General features: G+C 51.9%; 2 protein-coding genes across 2 annotated transcripts in view; one reads left to right on the plus strand and one right to left on the minus strand.

The window, feature by feature from the left end:
* Window positions 1-11,980, plus strand: part of gnav1 (guanine nucleotide binding protein (G protein) alpha v1) — a 65,253-nt gene extending 53,273 nt beyond the window's left edge. The window contains exons 6-9 of the mRNA XM_078401396.1: window positions 6,778-6,907; window positions 8,830-8,901; window positions 10,333-10,420; window positions 11,247-11,980. Of these exons, the coding sequence (XP_078257522.1) occupies window positions 6,778-6,907; window positions 8,830-8,901; window positions 10,333-10,420; window positions 11,247-11,437 (481 nt within the window). The 3' untranslated portion in view covers window positions 11,438-11,980. The remainder of the gene's footprint in view (window positions 1-6,777; window positions 6,908-8,829; window positions 8,902-10,332; window positions 10,421-11,246) is intronic.
* A 3,069-nt stretch (window positions 11,981-15,049) lies between these two features.
* Window positions 15,050-18,095, minus strand: part of npb (neuropeptide B) — a 4,557-nt gene continuing 1,511 nt past the window's right edge. Inside the window, 2 exon segments of the mRNA XM_078401398.1 lie at window positions 15,050-15,272; window positions 15,274-15,324. Coding sequence (XP_078257524.1) covers window positions 15,195-15,272; window positions 15,274-15,324 — 129 coding nt within the window. The 3' untranslated portion in view covers window positions 15,050-15,194.

Consider the following 18,095-nt stretch of genomic DNA (forward strand, 5'->3'; position numbering starts at 1 on the left):
GCACCAGGGTGCTGATGATTCTGCTTCTGACGACGGGCTGGAAGTTGACTCATTCCTGTGCAGGTACATATGGACTGTGTGCTTGGTTTTGCACCGCGTAATTGCTGCTTTTAACATCGCTTTGTTAAACAGCATTAGCTGTAAACCCAATCTCGTGATAATAAGGGGAATGGGAGTCTTGGGCTTTTGATTATCCAGGCAATTGTGTTCCGCCAAGTGAATCGAGTTAATACAAAGCAGGAAATTATATGTCCTCCTCCCCCCCTCTCTCTCAATCCAGTCCTAATATGATCGTGATGGGCTTTTGATTACTGCCGCTTTGCTTTCCGCTGGTCCTCACATGAGACTGTGGTGGAGATTTCCCCGGGGTGTGTGTCGTGAGTTACTGCCGCTGTGTTGGCCGTCTGTGCGGACACCGTCCGTCTGTCTGTCTGTCTGTCTGTCTGTCGTAGACTCGCCGCCTCGCAGCGCCATCGAGCCGGGTCATGATCCTGACCACGGGTGCTGTCTGTGCGGAGTTTGTCTGCTCTGACCGCGTGGGTTTTCTCCGAGATCTTTTTGCTTCCTCCCGCACTGCAAAGACGGGGCAGGTTTGTAGGTGAACAGACACAAAATGCTGGAGTAACTCGGGTCTGAAGAAGGGTCTCGACCCGAAACGTCACCAATTCCCTCTCTCCAGAGATGCTGCCCGTCCCGCTGAGTTACTCCAGCACATTGTGTCTGTCTTCAGTTTAAACCAGCATCTGCTGTTCCTTCCTACAGGGTTGTAGGTTAATTGGCTTGGTACAAATGTAAATTGTCCCTAGTGTGTGTTTGGATAGTGTTAGTGTGCGGGGATCGCTGGTCGGTGCAGACTCAGTGGGCCGAATGGCCTGTTTCCGCACTGTATCTCTAAACTCAACTAAACTAAACTAAACTCAGTGGGTCAGGCAGCATCTCTGGAGAACAGTATCGGTGACATCTCGGGTTGGGACCCTTCTTAGGACTGACTGTAGGTGGTGGGAGGGGGGTGCGGAGGGGGGAGTGTGAACAAACGTCACCTATCCATGTTCTCCAGACTTGCTGCTCGACCTGCTGAGTTACTCCAGCACTTCATCTTTTTTTATAAACCGACATCCGAAGTTCCTTTTGTCTTCAGTAAAATGGGCAGAGCAAAGTGAGGACCAGAGGACATAGGTTTAAGGTGAGGGGGGGGGAGAAGATGTAACAGGAACCTGAGGACATAGGTTTAAGGTGAGGGGGGGAGTAGATGTAGCAGGAACCTGAGGGGTAACTTTTTTGTACACAGAAGGTGGTGGGTGTATGGAACGAGTTGCCACAGGAGGTAGTTGAGGCAGGGACTATTCACAACATTTAAGAAACAGTTAGACAGGTACATGGACAGGACAGGTTTGGAGGGATATGGGCCAAATGCGGGCAGGTGGGACTAGTGCAGCTGGAACATGTTGGCCGGTGTGGGCAGGCTGGGCCGAAGGGCCTGTTTCCACGCTGTATCACTATGAATAAAGGGGAAGAAATAGAATGCAGAATATAGTTTTCAACTTTGTCATATACCAGTTCTTATAGAGTCATACAACGTGGAAACAGGCCCTTCGGCCCAACTTGCCCACACCGACCAACATGTCCCATCTACATTAATCCCACCTGCCTGCGTTTGGTCCATATCCCTCCAAACCTGTCCTATCCATGTACCTGTCTAACTGTTCCTTAAACGTTGGGATAGTCCCAGCCTCAACTACCTCCTCTGGCAGCTCGTTCCATACACCCACCACCCTTTGTGTGAAAAAGTTACCCCTCAGATTCCTATTAAATCTTTCCCCCTTCACCTTAAACCTACGTCCTCTGGTCCTCGATTCACTTACTCTGTGCAAGAGACTCTGTGCTTCTACCCGATCTATTCCACCGATGATTTTGGACACGTCTATAATTTCTGCAGACAAAGTCCAATGTCCACAATGAGTTAGAAGTGTATGGCACAGTCCCCCAGTGTAGATACGTCAGTGAATGATCATGGGGATGGGCTGGTCGCCGTGTAAATGCAGGGTGCGGGTTTGTTTCTTTACTCTGAATGAAAGATACTTCATGAATGATACTTTTATTGTCACGTGTGACCAGTCCCAAGGCTTGCAAAGAGTTGCCACATGGTGGCGCGGTGGTAGAGTTGCCACGTGGTGGCGCGGCGGTAGAGTTGCCACATGGTGGCGCGGCGGTAGAGTTGCCATGTGGTGGCGCGGCGGTAGAGTTGCCACGTGGTGGCGCGGCGGTAGAGTTGCCACGTGGTGGCGCGGCGGTAGAGTTGCCACATGGTGGCGCGGCGTTAGAGTTGCCACGTGGTGGCGCGGCGGTAGAGTTGCCACGTGGTGGCGCGGCGGTAGAGTTGCCACGTGGTGGCGCGGCGGTAGAGTTGCCGCCTCACAGCGCCGGAGGCCCGGGCTCCATCCCAATCACGGGCGCTGTCTGCGCGGAGTTTGTACGTTCTCCCCGTGAGCTGCGTGGGGTTTCTCTGGGTGCTCCGGTTTTCAATAGACAATGGGTGCAGGAGTAGGCCATTCGGCCCTTCGAGCCAGCACCGCCATTCACTGTGATCATGGCACCATCTCGGGAGAGAAGGAATGGGGGACGTTTCGGGTCGAGACCCTTCTTCAGACTGAGAGTCAGGGTAGAGTCCATTAATTTGTTCATTCCTATACATTTTCCCATTGAGTTAGAAAATAGGTGCAGGAGGAGGCCATTTGGCCCTTTGAGCCAGCACCGCCATTCATTGTGATCATGGCTGATCATCCACAATCAGTAACCCGTGTGCCTGCCTTCTCCCCATACCCCTTGATTCCGCGAGCACCTAGAGCTTGATCTCACACTCGAGCTCTTTGTGTTGTTGCCATTACTCCAGCTTTTTGTGTCTATCTGCGGCACACAGTGCAAGTGGTCTATTATGGAGAGTAATTCTTGCAAAATGGAGTGGAACTGTCCAATGAAGCACATGAAAGTATTGAATCTTCTCCCCCGTCACCATCTCATGTTGAGTTTGCTGAAGAGGTCCTTGTTAGCAGGGCACGTGTCTCTGTGAGTGCTTTGCAGTAATTTGTGTACAGTGATGACTTGCGTCATCTGTGCACAGGTAAATGGGAAGAGGTCGTTGTAATTTTACAGCCAGTGACTCCTTGTTATTTGCAGCTTACGGCAGCAGCCCCAGTCAACCATGATGGCCCCGACCTTGCTTAGTGCCGGCACTGTGCACCAGCTAGAGTCTTCCCCCGGGGGGGGGAATAGAAACAAGCGGCTGACATTGAAGATGGTGGAGGAGGGGGGTTCAAGATGCCTACGACCGCAATGGGAAATGTCACTGACCAGATGAGGGAGCGAGCGAGAGAGAGAGAGAGAGAGAGAGAGAGAGATGTTGGAAAGAATGGAACGACTAGGCTTGCATACACTGGAATTTAGAAGGATGAGAGGGGATCTTATTGAAGCATATAAGATTATTAAGGGATTGGACACGTTAGAGGCAGGAAACATGTTCCCAATGTTGGGGGAGCCCAGAACCAGGGGCCACAGTTTAAGAATAAGGGGTAGGACATTTAGAACGGAGACGAGGAAAAACTTTTTCACCCGGAGAGTTGTAAATCTGTGGAATTCTCTGCCGCAGAAGGCAGTGGTGGTCGATTCTCTGGATGCTTTCAAGAAAGAGTTAGATAGAGCTCTTAAAGATAGCAATATGGGGAGAAGGCAAGAGCGGGGTACTGATTGTGGATGATCAGCCATGATCGTGGTGAATGGCGGTGCTGGTGTGAAGGGCCGAATGGCCTCCTCCTGCACCAATTGCCTATTATCCATTGTCTATTGGTCCATGTTTCAGGCAGGAACCTTTCACCAGTGTGGATCAGGCTGCGAGGGTGGCCTTTCTGAGGGGTGCCACGTGGCCTGGGCCAATGAGGGGTGCCACGGGGCCTGGGCCACTGAGCAGGGGCACGGAGCCTGGGCCACTGAGGACTGCCGCGGGGCCTGGGCCACTGAGCGCTGCCACGGGGCCTAGGCCACTGAGGGGTGCCACGAGGCCTGGGCCACTGAGCAGGGGCACGGAGCCTGGGCCACTGAGGGCTGCCAGGAGGCCTGGGCCACTGAGGGCTGCCACGGGACCTGGGCCACTGAGGGCTGCCACGGGGCCTGGGCCACTGAGGGCTGCCGCGGGACCTGGGCCACTGAGGGCTGCCGCGGGGCCTGGGCCACTGAGGGCTGCCACGGGGCCTGGGCCACTGAGCAGGGCCTGGAACCATGCTGCTGAGCAATGCCACGGGGCCTGGGCCACTGAGCGAGGCCACGGGGCCTGGGCCACAGGGCGGGGCCACAGGGCCTGGGTAGTGCTGATGAGCGGGGCCATGGGGCCTGGGCCCGTGCTGCTGAGCGGGGCCATGAGGCCTGGGTAGTGCTGCTGCCTGCTGCAGCCAGATACCTCCCTGCACCTGGCCCGTATCCCTCCATCCCCTGCATATCCAAAAGCCTGGTAGCAGCCACTCTCCTATCTGCCCCCCCCCCCCTCCCCACCACCCCTGGCAGCTCGTTCCAGCCACCCAGAGCCCTCTGTGTAAAAGATGAATAGGTCGGTGTAGGCGGGGATAGATGGAAGTGGTGGGTCGGCAGGTCGATGGGCGGCGGGCAGATTAGTAGGTGGTTGGATGGGTACGTGGATGGATTAATGGATGGATTGGCAAGTTCACGTTATAGCAGAATTAGGCCATTCAGCCCATCGAGTCCACTCCGCCATTCATTCATGGCTGATCTCTGCCTCCTAATCCCATTTTCCTGCCTTCTCCCCATAACCCTTGACACCCGTTCCAATCAAGAATTTGTCTATCTCTGTCTTAAAACTATCCACTGACTTGGCCTCCACAGCCCTCTGTGGCAATGAGTTCCACAGATTAACCACCCTCTGACTAAAGAGGTTCCTCCTCACCTCCTTTGTAACAGAGCACCCTTTAATTCTGAGGCTGTGGCCTCTGGTCCTGGACTCTCCCACCAGTGGGAACATCCTCTCCACATCCACTCTATCTGTGCCTTTCATTATTCTGTACGTTTCAACGAGGTCCCCCCTCAACCTTCTAGACCCCAGGGAGTACAGGCCCAGTGCTGACAAACGCTCATCACATGCTGGAGATAGACACAAAAAGCTGCAGTCATTCAGTGGGACAGGCAGCATCTTTGGAGAGACGGAATGGTGACGTTTGGGGTCGAGACCCCTCATCATATGTTAACCCACTCATTCCTGGAATCATTCATGTGAACCTCCTCTGGACCAAACCATTACTTGATGGAAGCTTACAGCCCAGTGCTATGAATATTGATTTCTCTCACTGCAGGTAGCCCCAGCATTCCCTCTCTCTCCATCCCTCCCCCACCCAAGTCGCACCAGCTTCTCGTTTTCACCCAACACACTGCTAACAATGGCCTGTTTCCTTTGTCATCGTTATTTTGACATATCTCTCATTCATTTGTTCTTGATCTGTCTCCACGTCATTGTCTATATCCCTCGTTTCCCATATTCCCTGCCAGCCTGAAGAAGGGTCTCGACCCGAAACGTTACCCATTCCTTCTCTCCAGAGATGCTGCCTGTCCCGCTGAGTTACGCCAGCTTTTTGTGTCTATCTTCATTTATTGATGGGCTTATGGATAAAAAGATATAAAGATATCAAAAGATATAAAAAAGAAATTAAAACGGCGAGGAAGGGTCTGGGCCTGAAGCGTTGCCGTGTGCGTGTGCGCGTGCGCGCGTGTGTGTGTGTGTTTTAGAGAAACAGGCCCTTCGGCCCACCGGGTCCACGCCCACCAGCGATCCCCACACATTTACACTATCCTACACCCACTAGGAACAGTTTTTACATTTACCAAGACAATTAACCGACATACCTGCACGTCTTTGGAGTGTGGGAGGAAACCAGAGCACCCAGAGAAAACGTACAAACTCCGCACAGACCTGGGTCTCCGGCGCTGCATTCGCTGTAAGGCAGCAACTCTACTGCTGCGCCACCGTGACCACGGTGTTTAGTGTGTGTGAGTTGCCATAGTGTTCAGTGTGTGTGAGTGTGAGTTGCCACAGTGTTCAGTGAGTGTGAGTGTGAGTTGCCATAGTGTTCAGTGTGTGTGTGTATGTGTGGATTGCCACAGTGTTCAGTGTGTGTGAGTTGCCACAGTGTTCAGTGTGTGTGAGTGTGTGTGAATTGCCACTGCGTGTGTGTGTGAGTTGCCACAGTGTTTAGGGTGTGTGTGAGTTGCCACAGTGTTACGTGTGTGTGAGTGTGAGTTGCCACAGTGTTACGTGTGTGTGAGTGTGAGTTGCCACAGTGTTCAGTGTGTGTGTGAGTGTGAGTTGCCACAGTGTGAGTGTGAGTTGCCACAGTGTGTGAGTGTGAGTTGCCACAGTGTGTGAGTGTGAGTTGCCACAGTGTTTGAGTGTGAGTTGCCACAGTGTGTGAGTGTGAGTTGCCACAGTGTTCAGTGTGTGTGTGAGTATGAGTTGCCACAGTGTGAGTGTGAGTTGCCACAGTGTTCAGTGTGAGTGTGAGTTACCACAGTGTGTGTGAGTGTGAGTTGCCACAGTGTGTGTGAGTGTGAGTTGCCACAGTGTTCAGAATGTGAGTTGCCACAGTGTTCAGTGTGTGAGTGTGAGTTACCACAGTGTTCAGTGTGAGTGTGAGTTGCCACAGTGTGTGTGTGTGTGAGTTGCCACAGTGCTGAGTGAGTGTGAGTTGCCAGAGTGTTCAGTGAGTGTGTGTCCGTGTGTTGCAGGCTCTATGATGTTGGAGGGCAGCGTGCGGAGAGGAGGAAGTGGATCAGCTGTTTCGAGGATGTCCGCACCGTGCTGTTCGTGACGGCGCTCAGCGGCTACGACATGACACTGCTCGAGGACCCCGCCACGGTAAGGTAGTCTGTGTGTGTGTCTGTCTGTGTGTGTGTGTGTGTGTGTGTCTATCTGTGTATGTGTATATGTGTGTGTGTGTCTGTGTCTTTGTGCGTGTCTGTGTTTGTGTCCGTGTGTTTGTCTGTGTGTGTCTTTCTGTGTGTATGTGTATGTGTGTGTGTATGTGTCTGTGTCTGTGTGTGTGTGTCTGTGTGTGTGTTTGTGTATGCCCGTGTACGTATGCGTGTGTATGTGTGGTTCTCCTCCCGTCCCAGTGTCTGTGGCTCCCGTCTCTGTGTGTGTGTGTGTGTGTGTGGGGGGGGGGGGGGGCATTGTGGGTGTCCTGCCCCCTTTCCTGACATCAGTCCGAAGAAGGGTCTCGACAGACCTTCCTTCCCTCCCGAGATACTGCCTGACCCGCTGAGTTACTCCAGCATTTTGTGTCAACCTTTGATTTAAACCAGCACCTGCAGTTTTTTTCCTGCACATGTGGCCAGTGAGTTCCACAGATTCACCACCGTCTGGTTAAAATAATTCCTCCTCTCCATTCTGAAGACACATCCTTTAATTCTGAGGCCGTGCCCTCTGGTCCTAGACTCTCCCACTAGCGGAAGCATCCTCTCCACATCCACTCCATCTGGGCCTTTCATTTGGAGATGGAGGTGACAGCGCAGAAACAGGCCCTTCGTCCCAGCGAGTCCGTGCTGACCAGCGATCACCCCGTACACCAGCACTATCCTACACACACCACAGACAATTTACAATTTTACCGAAGCCAGTTAACCGACAAACCCGCGCGTCTTTGGGGTGTGGGAGGAAACCGGAGTGCCCGGTGAAAACCCACGCGGGTCACGTACAAGCTCCGTAGAGACAGCACCCGTAGTCGGGATCGAACCAGGGTCTCTGCCGCTGTGAGGCAGCAACTCTACCGCTGCGCCACTGTGCCGACCCATTTGGATACGGATAAAGTGGTCCTCATTCCATGGGTCTGTGTGACCTTCAGGCAACAGTGGGCAGCTGTGTGTTATTTTCATAAGGTCATAAGTGGTCGGATCAGGATTAGGCCATTCGGCCCATCAAGTCTACTCCGCCATTCAATCATGGCTGATCTATCTCTTCCTCCTATCCCCATTCTCCTGCCTTCTCCCCACAACCCCTGACACCCGCACTGATCAAGAATCTATCTATCTATCTCTGCCTTAACAATACAGCTCACCCCCTCCGTGACACACTGGCCAACCTGAGGAGCACCTTCAGCAACAGACTGGTCCCACCAAGATGCAGCACAGAACAAACGCCACAGGAGATCCTTCTTCCCTGTGGCTGTCAAACTGTACAACTCCTCCCCCTTCTGTCTTGTGGTAGACTGACTCCATCACTCTTTGCACGTCCCCAATTCTTTCCACTCGTCACTTTAATTTCATGTATCTTGTTGTGTTTTAAGACTGTTGGCAGATCAATTTCCCTCCTGGGATAAATAAAGTTCTATCGTATCGTAAAAATATCCACTGACTTGGCCTCCTCAGCCTTCTGCGGCAAAGAATTCCACAGATTCACCACCATATTTGCCATTATCATATTTATTTATCATAACCTTCCACTATCTGACACGGTGGCGCAGCGGTAGAGTTGCTGCCTTACAGTGCTTGCAGCGCCGGAGACCCGGGTTCGATCCCGACTACGGGCGCTATCTGTACGGAGTTTGTACGTTCTCCCCGTGACCCGCGTGGGTTTTCTTCGAGATCTTCGGTTTCCTCCCACACTCCAAAGACGTGCAGGTTTGTAGGTTAATTGGCTCGGTAAATGTAAGAATCGTCCCCAGTGGGTGTATCCTATAGGATAGTGTTAATGTGCGGGGATCGCTGGTCAGCGCGGACCCGGTGGGCCGAAGGGCCTGTTTCCGCGTTGTATCTCTAAACTAAACCTTCTCTCCGTTCCAGAATCGTTTACAGGAGAGCTTGAGGCTTTTTTCCACCATCTGCAATAACATCTTCTTCAGAAACACCTCCATGGTAAGTCATTTTACTGCAAATTTGATCATGCAAAAATCAAATAACGCTAGGTCTAAAACGAAAGCAGAGAATTCTGCCTGACCTGCTGAGTTGCTCCAGCACTTTCTGTGTTTTTTCCCCCGGGTAAACCACCATCTATTGTTCCTTGTACCCACAAAGGAATATGTTTAGTTTAGTTTAGAGATACAGCATGGAAACAGGCTCTTTCAGCCCACCGAGTCCGCGCCGACCAGCCGACCAGCGATCCCCGCACAGTAACACTATCCTGCACACACTAGGGACAATTTACAATTATACCAAGCCAATTAACCTCTACAGGAGGAATAAAGGAGTCAAATAGACGGCTCTATTGAGTGGCGGCACGGTGGCGCAGCGGTAGAGTTGCTGCCTCACAGCGCCAGAGGCCCGGGTTCCAACTCGACTACGGGTGCTGTCTGTACGGAGTTGGTACGTTCTCCCCGTGACCTGCGAGGGTTTCCTCCAAGATCTTCGGTTTCCTCCCACACTCCAAAGACGTACAGGTTTGCAGGTTAATTGGCTTGGTATAAATCTAAAATTGTCCCTAGTGTGTGTGTGTTAGTGTGCGGGGATCGCTGCTCAGTCCGGACCCGGTGGGCCGAAGGGCCTGTTTCCACACTGTATGTCTAAACTAAACTAAAACTCAACTAACACTATCCTACACATTAGGGACAAATTTTCAATTTTACCAAAGCCAATTAACCGACAAACCTCTACGTCTTTGGAATGTGAGAGGAAACCGGAGCACCCAGAGAAAGCCCACGCGGTCACGGGGAGAAGGTACAAACTCCGTACAGACAGCACCCGTGGTCAGGATCAAACCTGGAGTCCCTGGCTCTGTGAGGCAGCTACTTTATCCTTTGTTGCCTTGGCAAAATCTCCACCGGTCCCGAGAAATGATTCTGAAACCTCCTCTCACAAGGAGAGTTATTTTAAGTCTGTCAATATCTGACCTCTAATTAATCCATTTCTGCTTCGTTCTAACGCTGCCTGCCATTTGTAATTATGAGGCAGAGAATAACCACTGCCAAATGGTCACTTCTGCCATGCCTGACAATTCCACTTAATGTGAGCGCTCAGTTAATGGGATCATTTCAATTCATTTCCCTGCCCGATAAGGGAATTGCTTTCTGACACTTGAGAATCCTCCCGACAATGTGGCTCCTGGAACTACACAGCACTGACACAATTCCCCCCAACTCCCCCCCCCCCCCCCCCCCCCCCCTCCCAATCCGCTCATTAATTAATTGTGTGTGATTTATTGAATCATTAAGGATAAAATTCCAGGTGATTAAACCACAAAGCTCAATTTCAGTGACCTTAAAGAACCGGGACTAATTTAAATGTTATTATTCGGTGACGTGGGTCGGCTAACATGTTTGCTTTTGAAAATTGAAATGCTCTTTTCCTCAGATTTTGTTCCTGAACAAGATTGATTTGTTTCAAGAGAAGATCTTGCACTCAGGAAGGCATCTCCGCTGGTATTTTGCACAGTACAGAGGTAGGTGGAAATCTCTGCCACAGAAAGTAATGGAGGCTAATTCACTGGATGTATTCACGAGAGAATTAGATGAATTTTAGTTTAGAGATGCAGCTCGGAAACAGGCCGTTCGGCCCCTCCGGGTCCGTGCCGACCAGCGATCCTCGCACATCAACACTATCCTACACACACCAGGGACAATTTACACTTGTACCAAGCCGATTTACCTACAAACCTGTACATCTTTGGAGTGTGGGAGGAAACCGAAGATCTTGTAGAAAGCCCACGCAGGTCACGGGGAGAACGTGCAAACTCCGCACAGACAGCGCCCGTAGTTGGGATCGATTCCGGGGGGATGGGGGCGGTGGCGGGGTGGGGGGAGGGGAGGTGGGATGGGAGGGGGATGGGAGGGGGATGGGAGGGGTGGGCATGGGGACAGTGGTGGGGGGGAGTGGAGTGGGGCGGCAGTGGGGGAGGGGCGGTGGGGGGATAGGGGCGGTGGTGGGGGGAGGGGCGATGGGCGGGGTGGCGGGGGTTGCTAGACTCTGGAGCCCGTGGACAATGTAGCCCCGATGGTGGGGGGGGGAATGGGGGCGGTGGTGGGAGGTGGGGGTGGGGGGAGAGGGGGATGGAGGGGGAGGGGGAGGGGTGGGCATGGGGGCAGGGGGCAGTGGTGGGGGGAGGGGCGGTGGGGGGATGGGCGGGGTGGTGGGGGTTGCTAGACTCTGAAGCCCATGGACAATGTAGCCCCGATGGTGGGGGGGAGGGGGGATGGGGGCAGTCTGCGATGGGCGGGGGGTCCGGTGGACACAGGCCTCTCAGTCGCTGCCTCTCCCCCCCCCCCCAGGTGCGGACTGTGATGTGGACGCTGCTGCTCGCTATGTCGCCGGGCAGTTCCTGGTGCTCAACAGAAGCCCGGACAAGCTGGTCTACCACCACTTCACCACCGCCACCGACACCTCCAACATACAGGTGGTCTTCCAGGTGGTCATAGACACCATCGTCAAGGAGAACCTGCAGGCCGTCTCCCTGCTCTGACCCACGCACGCGGCCCACCGGGGAACAGGACAGGGGCAGTGCGGGGGGGGGGAGAGGTGAAGAAACGCCACTCCACTCCCCACCTCAGGGGCAGGGTGGACAAGGCAGCTCAGAGACCCTCACGCTGACTGTAAATCACACACAGAGAGGGGGAGGGATTGAATGTGTGTGTGAGAGAGAGAGATTGACTGAGAGAGATTGAATGTGAGAGAGAGAGAGATTGAATGTGTGTGTGAGAGGGAGAGAGGGAGATTGAATGGGGGAGAGAGAGAGAGAGAGAGAGGTTGAATGTGTGAGAGAAAGAGAGAGATTGACAGAGAGATTGAATGTGAGAGAGAAAGGGGGAGAGAGAGATTGTGTGTGAGAGAGGGAGAGACTGGGGCATTGAGATTGAGAGTGAAAGATTAAGAGAGTGAGAGGCAGATTGAAAGAGAGAGTGTGAGAGGGAGAAAGCCCGCTGCGTGCCAGGTTGATGGAGCCTCTGCCGCGGGAAGAGATGAAGGATATTTAAACCTCACATCCGCGGCCTGGAGAGGAGGGGTGTGGGGATGACACCCGGTCACAGGGTATCAAACCCCACGCCACAGCCCGTGTGGCTGGGTGGGCAGGGAGGTGGAGGCAGGGGGTGGGCAGGGAGGTGGAGGTAGGGTCTTTGGTCCTTGGTCAGCATTTCCCAGTGAAGTCTCATGGGGGTTTGACTTGAGGGTGAGACGGGGCACTTGCGATGGGACGGACTGTCCGTGCCGCACTGGGCTTGGGCTCCCCCCCCCCGCCTTCTTCCCCCCCCCCCCCCCCCCGCAGTGTGGCCCTACACGATCCACAAACACTGAACCCCTGACTCTCATCAGTGTGCTGGGAAGGGCCTGCACATGCTGGTTTAAACTGAAGACGGACACAAAAAGCTGGAGCAACTCAGCGAGCCAGGCAGCCAGCGTCTCCGGAGAGAATGAATGGGTGACATTACTGGTCGAGACCCTTCAGAAGAATCAGGACCCCCCTCCAGAGATGCTGCCTGTCCCGCTGAGTTACTCCAGCGTTGTGTGTCTGAACCTCAGTTCTTTGTCCATCCTCCCTGCCCCATGGTTGCTGCGGCCTTTACACCTCCTTTTTGAAAGAAATGGAAAGTTTATTTGTTATTTTATTGAGACGATCATTGTGAAGCTTTGCATATTGAAGTGTTTGTTGCCTCATCGCTCCTCGATGACAAAAAACGTGCACTGGTTATATATTCAGAATAAAGAGCCGTTAAAACTCTAAACTCGCTGTTCTCATTCTGCTGTTTAACAGCAAAGAGGACTTGACAACAACGATAATTCAACGTAGACTCGGAAAGAATTGAAGTCCAATAAAGATTCTGCTTTCTGTCTTACATTTAAATCCTTTTTATAACAATTTACAATTTTAACGATGGCAATTAACCTACAAACACACACGTCTTTGGAGCGCGGGAGGAAACCAGAGCACCTGGAGAAAACCCACGCGGTCTCCGGGAGAACGTGCGAACTCCGCACAGGCAGCGCCCGTGGTCAGGATGGAGCCCGGGTGTCTGGCGCTGTGAGGCAGCAACTCTACCGCCGCGCCACCGCGTCGCCCTTCTCTCCTCCCACCCGTGTGTCAGCCGAACAACCCGGTCCCATCATCTGTGGACCATGCTGATGCCAGGTTGCCATAACAACCACCCCTCTCTTTATTCACCCCTCCCCTTCCCTATGCCCCATCTGGATTCACTCCCATTCTCCCCACCCCCCCTACCCTCTTCCACCTGTCTTCCTTCATCCGGCTTCACAATTCGCACCTCCTCTACCTTTATCTCGCTCGTCTTGTCTTTTTATCTCTGGCCTTTGTCCAGCCATCTACCTATTCTCCCCCCTCATCCCCCCTGAATCAGTGGGTCAGGCAGCATCTCGACCCGAAACGTCACCCATTCCTTCTCTCCCGAGATGCTGCCTGACCCGCTGAGATACCCCACCATTTTGTGTCTACCTTGGATAGGGTGGGATGTAGATCTCCTCACAGACTGGTTCAGCGTGGGAGCAGGCCCTTCGGCCCAACTTGCCCACGCCGTCCAACATGCCCCGTCCAGACTCGTCCCACCTGCCCATGCTTGGCCCATATCCCTCCGAACACTATCCCTGTCCAAATGTGTCTCCGATGTTACGACAGTACTTGCAGGCAGAGGAGATGCTGGCTTCATGTTTGGCATGGACACTGTGGGCCGAAGGGCCTGTTCCTGTGCTGTTCTGCTCTATGTTCCATGATGTAGGCCGACAGAAAGAGGACACATATGTTCTCCCCTTCCACGTCCCTCTCCTATCTGCAAGTGTTGGTCACCGAAATGGGCGGCACGGTGGCGCAGCGGTAGATTTGCTGCCTCACAGCGCCAGAGACCCGGGTACGATCCTGACTAGGGGTGCTGTCTGTAAAGAGTTTGTAAGTTCTCCCTGTGACCGTGTGGGTTTTCTCCGGGTGTTCCAGTTTCCTGCCACATTACATTCCAAAGACCGACAGGCTTGCAGGTTAATTTTGCTTTGGTAAAAATTGTTAACTGTCCCTCGTGTGTGTAGGTTAGTGCTGGTGTACAGGGTGATCGCTGGTCGGCTCAGACTCAGCGGGCCAAAGGGCCTGTTTCTGCACTGTCTCTCTCTCTCGAGTCTAAATGACCTCTTCCTGCATAGTCTAGTGTAGTTTATTGTCATGTGTACCGAGGTACGGCGATAAGCTTTTATTGCATGCTAACCAGTCACCAGAAAGACAATACGTGATTACAATCGAGCCATTGACGGTGTGCGGATTTAAAGTAAGAAGTGTTGCTGTAGGAGTGGAGATGTAAGAGTGTGGAGCGAGTGTAATGATGCGATTGTAGACCCGCTTCTGCGGCTGGCACCCAAATAGTCGCCTGGGTTGGGCGCCATCTTGGAAGCAAGGCCTTGTAGTGAGGTACACTGAAAGGCCACGGTGGCGCAGCGGTAGAGTTGCTGCCTTACAGCGCCGGAGACCCGGGTTCAATCCCGACTACGGGTTCTGTCTGTCCAGAGTTTGTACGTTCTCCCCGTGAATTTTCTCCGATATCTTTGGCTTACTCCCATTCCGAAGACGTGCATGTTTGTAGGTTAATTGGCTTGGTGTGTGTGTGTGTGTGTGTAAAAAAAATTGTCCCTATATAGTGTTAATGTGCGGGGATCGCTGGTCGGTGCAGACTCGGTGGGCCGAAGGGCCTGTTTCCACGCTGTATCTCTAAAACTAAACTCAACCAGACTTTGTGGTTGCATTGAACCACATAGATGGTGTCAAGTCGTCTTTGAAACCAGTTTCTCCCTCCCACCAAAGCTTATTATTTTTACACGCCAGTCACATTATTACACACCAGTTTATTAGTGTCACACGCAGTAAATCAGAACAGTGTTCGAAAATCGGTTTCAGACAGCAGCAGAGACACAGATTTTTTACGGCTGAAATTTAATCACCTGTGCCATTACAGACAACATTACCAATGCATGGTTCATTTATGTAATCATTCTGCATACATTCTGTAATGTATTTATATAGAGATAATCAAAAACAACCCGGCAACCCGCTCAGTTACAAACACGTTGGTTGATTTTGTTTTAAACAGACAGTAGATTTTGACTGGTCGTCGAGTTTGGAGTTGGAGAGGTTGGTTGTCCGACTCTTCGGGAATGAGTGGAGATAAAAACATTTGGTGCCAGGTGGAGTGGGGGGGGGGGGGATCTCGCAGTGGTGCAGTGGAGAGGGGCGGTCAGACATTGCCACAGCCCTGACTGTCCAGAGAGAGGAAGACGTCGGCCTTGCACTGAAAGGTGTTGAGGTCCTTCAGCCACCAACTCGCACGTCTGCAAACTGGGCAAGATGTCCTTCACACAGACGGCCTGCAACAGACACACACACAGAAACATTGACACAGAGACAATAGGTGCAGGAGTGGGCCACTCGGCCCTTCGAGCCAGCACCGCCGCTCAATATGATCATCGCTGGTCAACCTAAATCAGTACCCCCGTTCCTGCTTTCTCCCATATCCCTTGATTCCGTTAGCCCTAACACCTATGTCTAACTCTCTCTTGAAAACATCCAGTGAATTGGCCTCCACTGCCTTCTGTGGCAGAGAATTCCACAGATTCCACAGAAACTCTGGGCAAAAACGTTCCTCATCTCAGTCCTAAATGGCCTACCCCTTATTCTTAAACTGTGTGAACCTGGTTCTGGACTTCCCCCAACATTAGCAATATTTGTTCCTGCATCTAGCCTGTGCAATCCCTTAAGTATTTTTACGTGTTTCTATAAGATCCCCTCTCATCCTTCTAAATTCCAGTGCATACAAGCCCAGTCGACCCATTCTTCACTAACACGGCACACTGCACTAGAGAGTAGTCCTCAGTTTTGGACACCTTGTTATGGGAAAGATGATGTTAACCTGAAAGGGGTGCAGAAAGATTTAAAGACTGAGAACAGTCCCGACCCAAAATGTCAAAAGTGATAGGAGCAGAATTAGGCCATTCAGCCCATCAGGTCTACTCCGCCATTCAATCATGGCCGATCTATCTCTCCCTCCTAACCCCATTTTCCTGCCTTCTTCCCATAACCCCTGACACCTGTACTAATCAAGGATCTATCTATCTCTGCCTTAAAAACACCAGTTGACTTGGCCTCCACTGCCTTCTGTGGTAAAGAATTCCACAGATTCACCACCCTGAGTTACTCCAGCATTTTGTGTCCATCTTAAGATTATAGCATTCGGTTTTGGTCACCATGTTACAGTATAAGAAAGATGTTAAGCTGGAAAGGGTGTGGGAAAGATTTGAGGAAGGGTCTTGGCCCGAAATGCCACCGGTTCCTTCTCTCCTGACCCATAGAGTTTCTCCGGCATTTTGTGTCTTATCTTAAGAATATTGAATTGGGGATTTGGTCACCCTGTGATAGGAAAGATGGAAAGGGTGCAGAAAAGATTCGAAGGACGAAGAAGGGTCCCGACCTGAAACGTCACCTATTCCTTTTCTCCGGAGATGCTGCCTGACCCGCTGAGTTACTCCAGCCTTCTTAAGAACATTGTGGACACTGTGTTATATGCTGTTAGGGGATATGTTAAAGATGTTGTTAAGCTGGAAAGGGTGTAGAAAGGATTTACCAGGATGTTGCCAGAACTACACAGCCTGAGCTGTAGGGAGAGGTTGAACAGGCAAGGGCTTTATTCTCCCCCCAACCCCTCCATACCCCCCTCCACATTCTCTGTGCCCTCTCCACTACCCCCTCCCCTCTCTCTGGTTGTTTTCTGTGGAGCTGATGCGAGACAATGCTGAGAACTATATTCTGCACTCTGAATCTTCCCCTTTGCTCTACCGATTGGACTCGAGTTTGCCTTGGTTGTTTTCATGCATGGTCTATGCAATCTGACCTCGTTGGATAGCATTGCAAAAACAAAGCTTGTAACTGTGTAAGATGGAACAGCAGATGTCGGTTTACACCAAAGACAGGCACAAAAAGCTGGAGTAACTCAGCGAGACAGGCAGCATCTCTGGAGAGAAGGAATCGGTGACGTTTGGGGTCGAGACCCTTCTGCATGCCAGCCAAACAGATCACATATACCCACACATCAGTTCAAATTCAAGCGCAATAGGTAGAGCAAAAAGGGGAAGATACAGAGTGCAGAATATAGTTCTCAACATTGTAGCGCTCCAGTTCCACAGACAAAGTCCAATGCCCACATTAACAATCAGGTGGAGAAATGAATCGGCCCTGGATAGAGTGGATGTGGAGAGGATGTTTCCAATAGTGGGAGAGTCTAGGACCAGAGGTCACAGCCTCAGAATTAAAGGACGTCCTTTTAGGAAGGAGATGAGGAGGAATTTATTTCGTCAGAGGGTGGTGAATCTGTGGAATTCTTCGCCACAGAAGGGTGTGGAGGCCAAGTCAGTGGAAGGTATTTATTCACAAAATGCTGGAGTAACTCAGCAGGTCAGGCAGCATCTCGGGAGACGTTTCAGGTCGAGACCCTTCTTCAGACAGTGGATATATTTAAGGCAGAGATAGATAGATTTTTGAATAGTGCGGGTATCAGGGGTTATGGGGGGGGGGGGAGAGATAGATCAGCCACGATTGAATGGCGGAGTAGACTTGATGGGGCCGAATGGCCTAATTCTGCTCCTATCACTTATGACCTTATGATCACATTTTCCATCTGCATGCACTATTTTGCAAGATTGCAATCAAGCCGAGCTCCATAACGCCGGCCAGTGACACTGGATATAAAGTGCTTTCGGTTACTAAATGCAAAGCCCCCCAGATGTGGTTGTTCCTGGAAACATTTAGTCACAGGTGAGCAGCGTCTCAGTTTCATTTCAGGTGGTCAGCGAGGGGCCCAGCGCGGTCCTAAAGCCCGCCGGACGGTCACATCTGGCCGAGGACAGCTTGTGTAGGAAAGAACTGCAGGTGCTGGTTTAAATCGAAGACAAGACACAAAATGCTGGAGTAACTCTGACTGAAGAAGGGTCTCGACCCGAGACCTCCCCCATCCCTTCTCTCCAGAGATGCTGCCTGTCCCGCTGAGTTACCCCAGCCTGCTGTATCTAACTTTCCAGATTTTACATCCACTTCAGAAGTTAAAACTCTGAGCTTATTATTTACAATCACAGTTGTCGCCAGCGGT

The sequence above is a fragment of the Rhinoraja longicauda genome, chromosome 6 (genome assembly GCF_053455715.1).
Source record: "Rhinoraja longicauda isolate Sanriku21f chromosome 6, sRhiLon1.1, whole genome shotgun sequence".
Classification (NCBI taxonomy): Eukaryota; Metazoa; Chordata; class Chondrichthyes; order Rajiformes; family Arhynchobatidae; genus Rhinoraja; species Rhinoraja longicauda.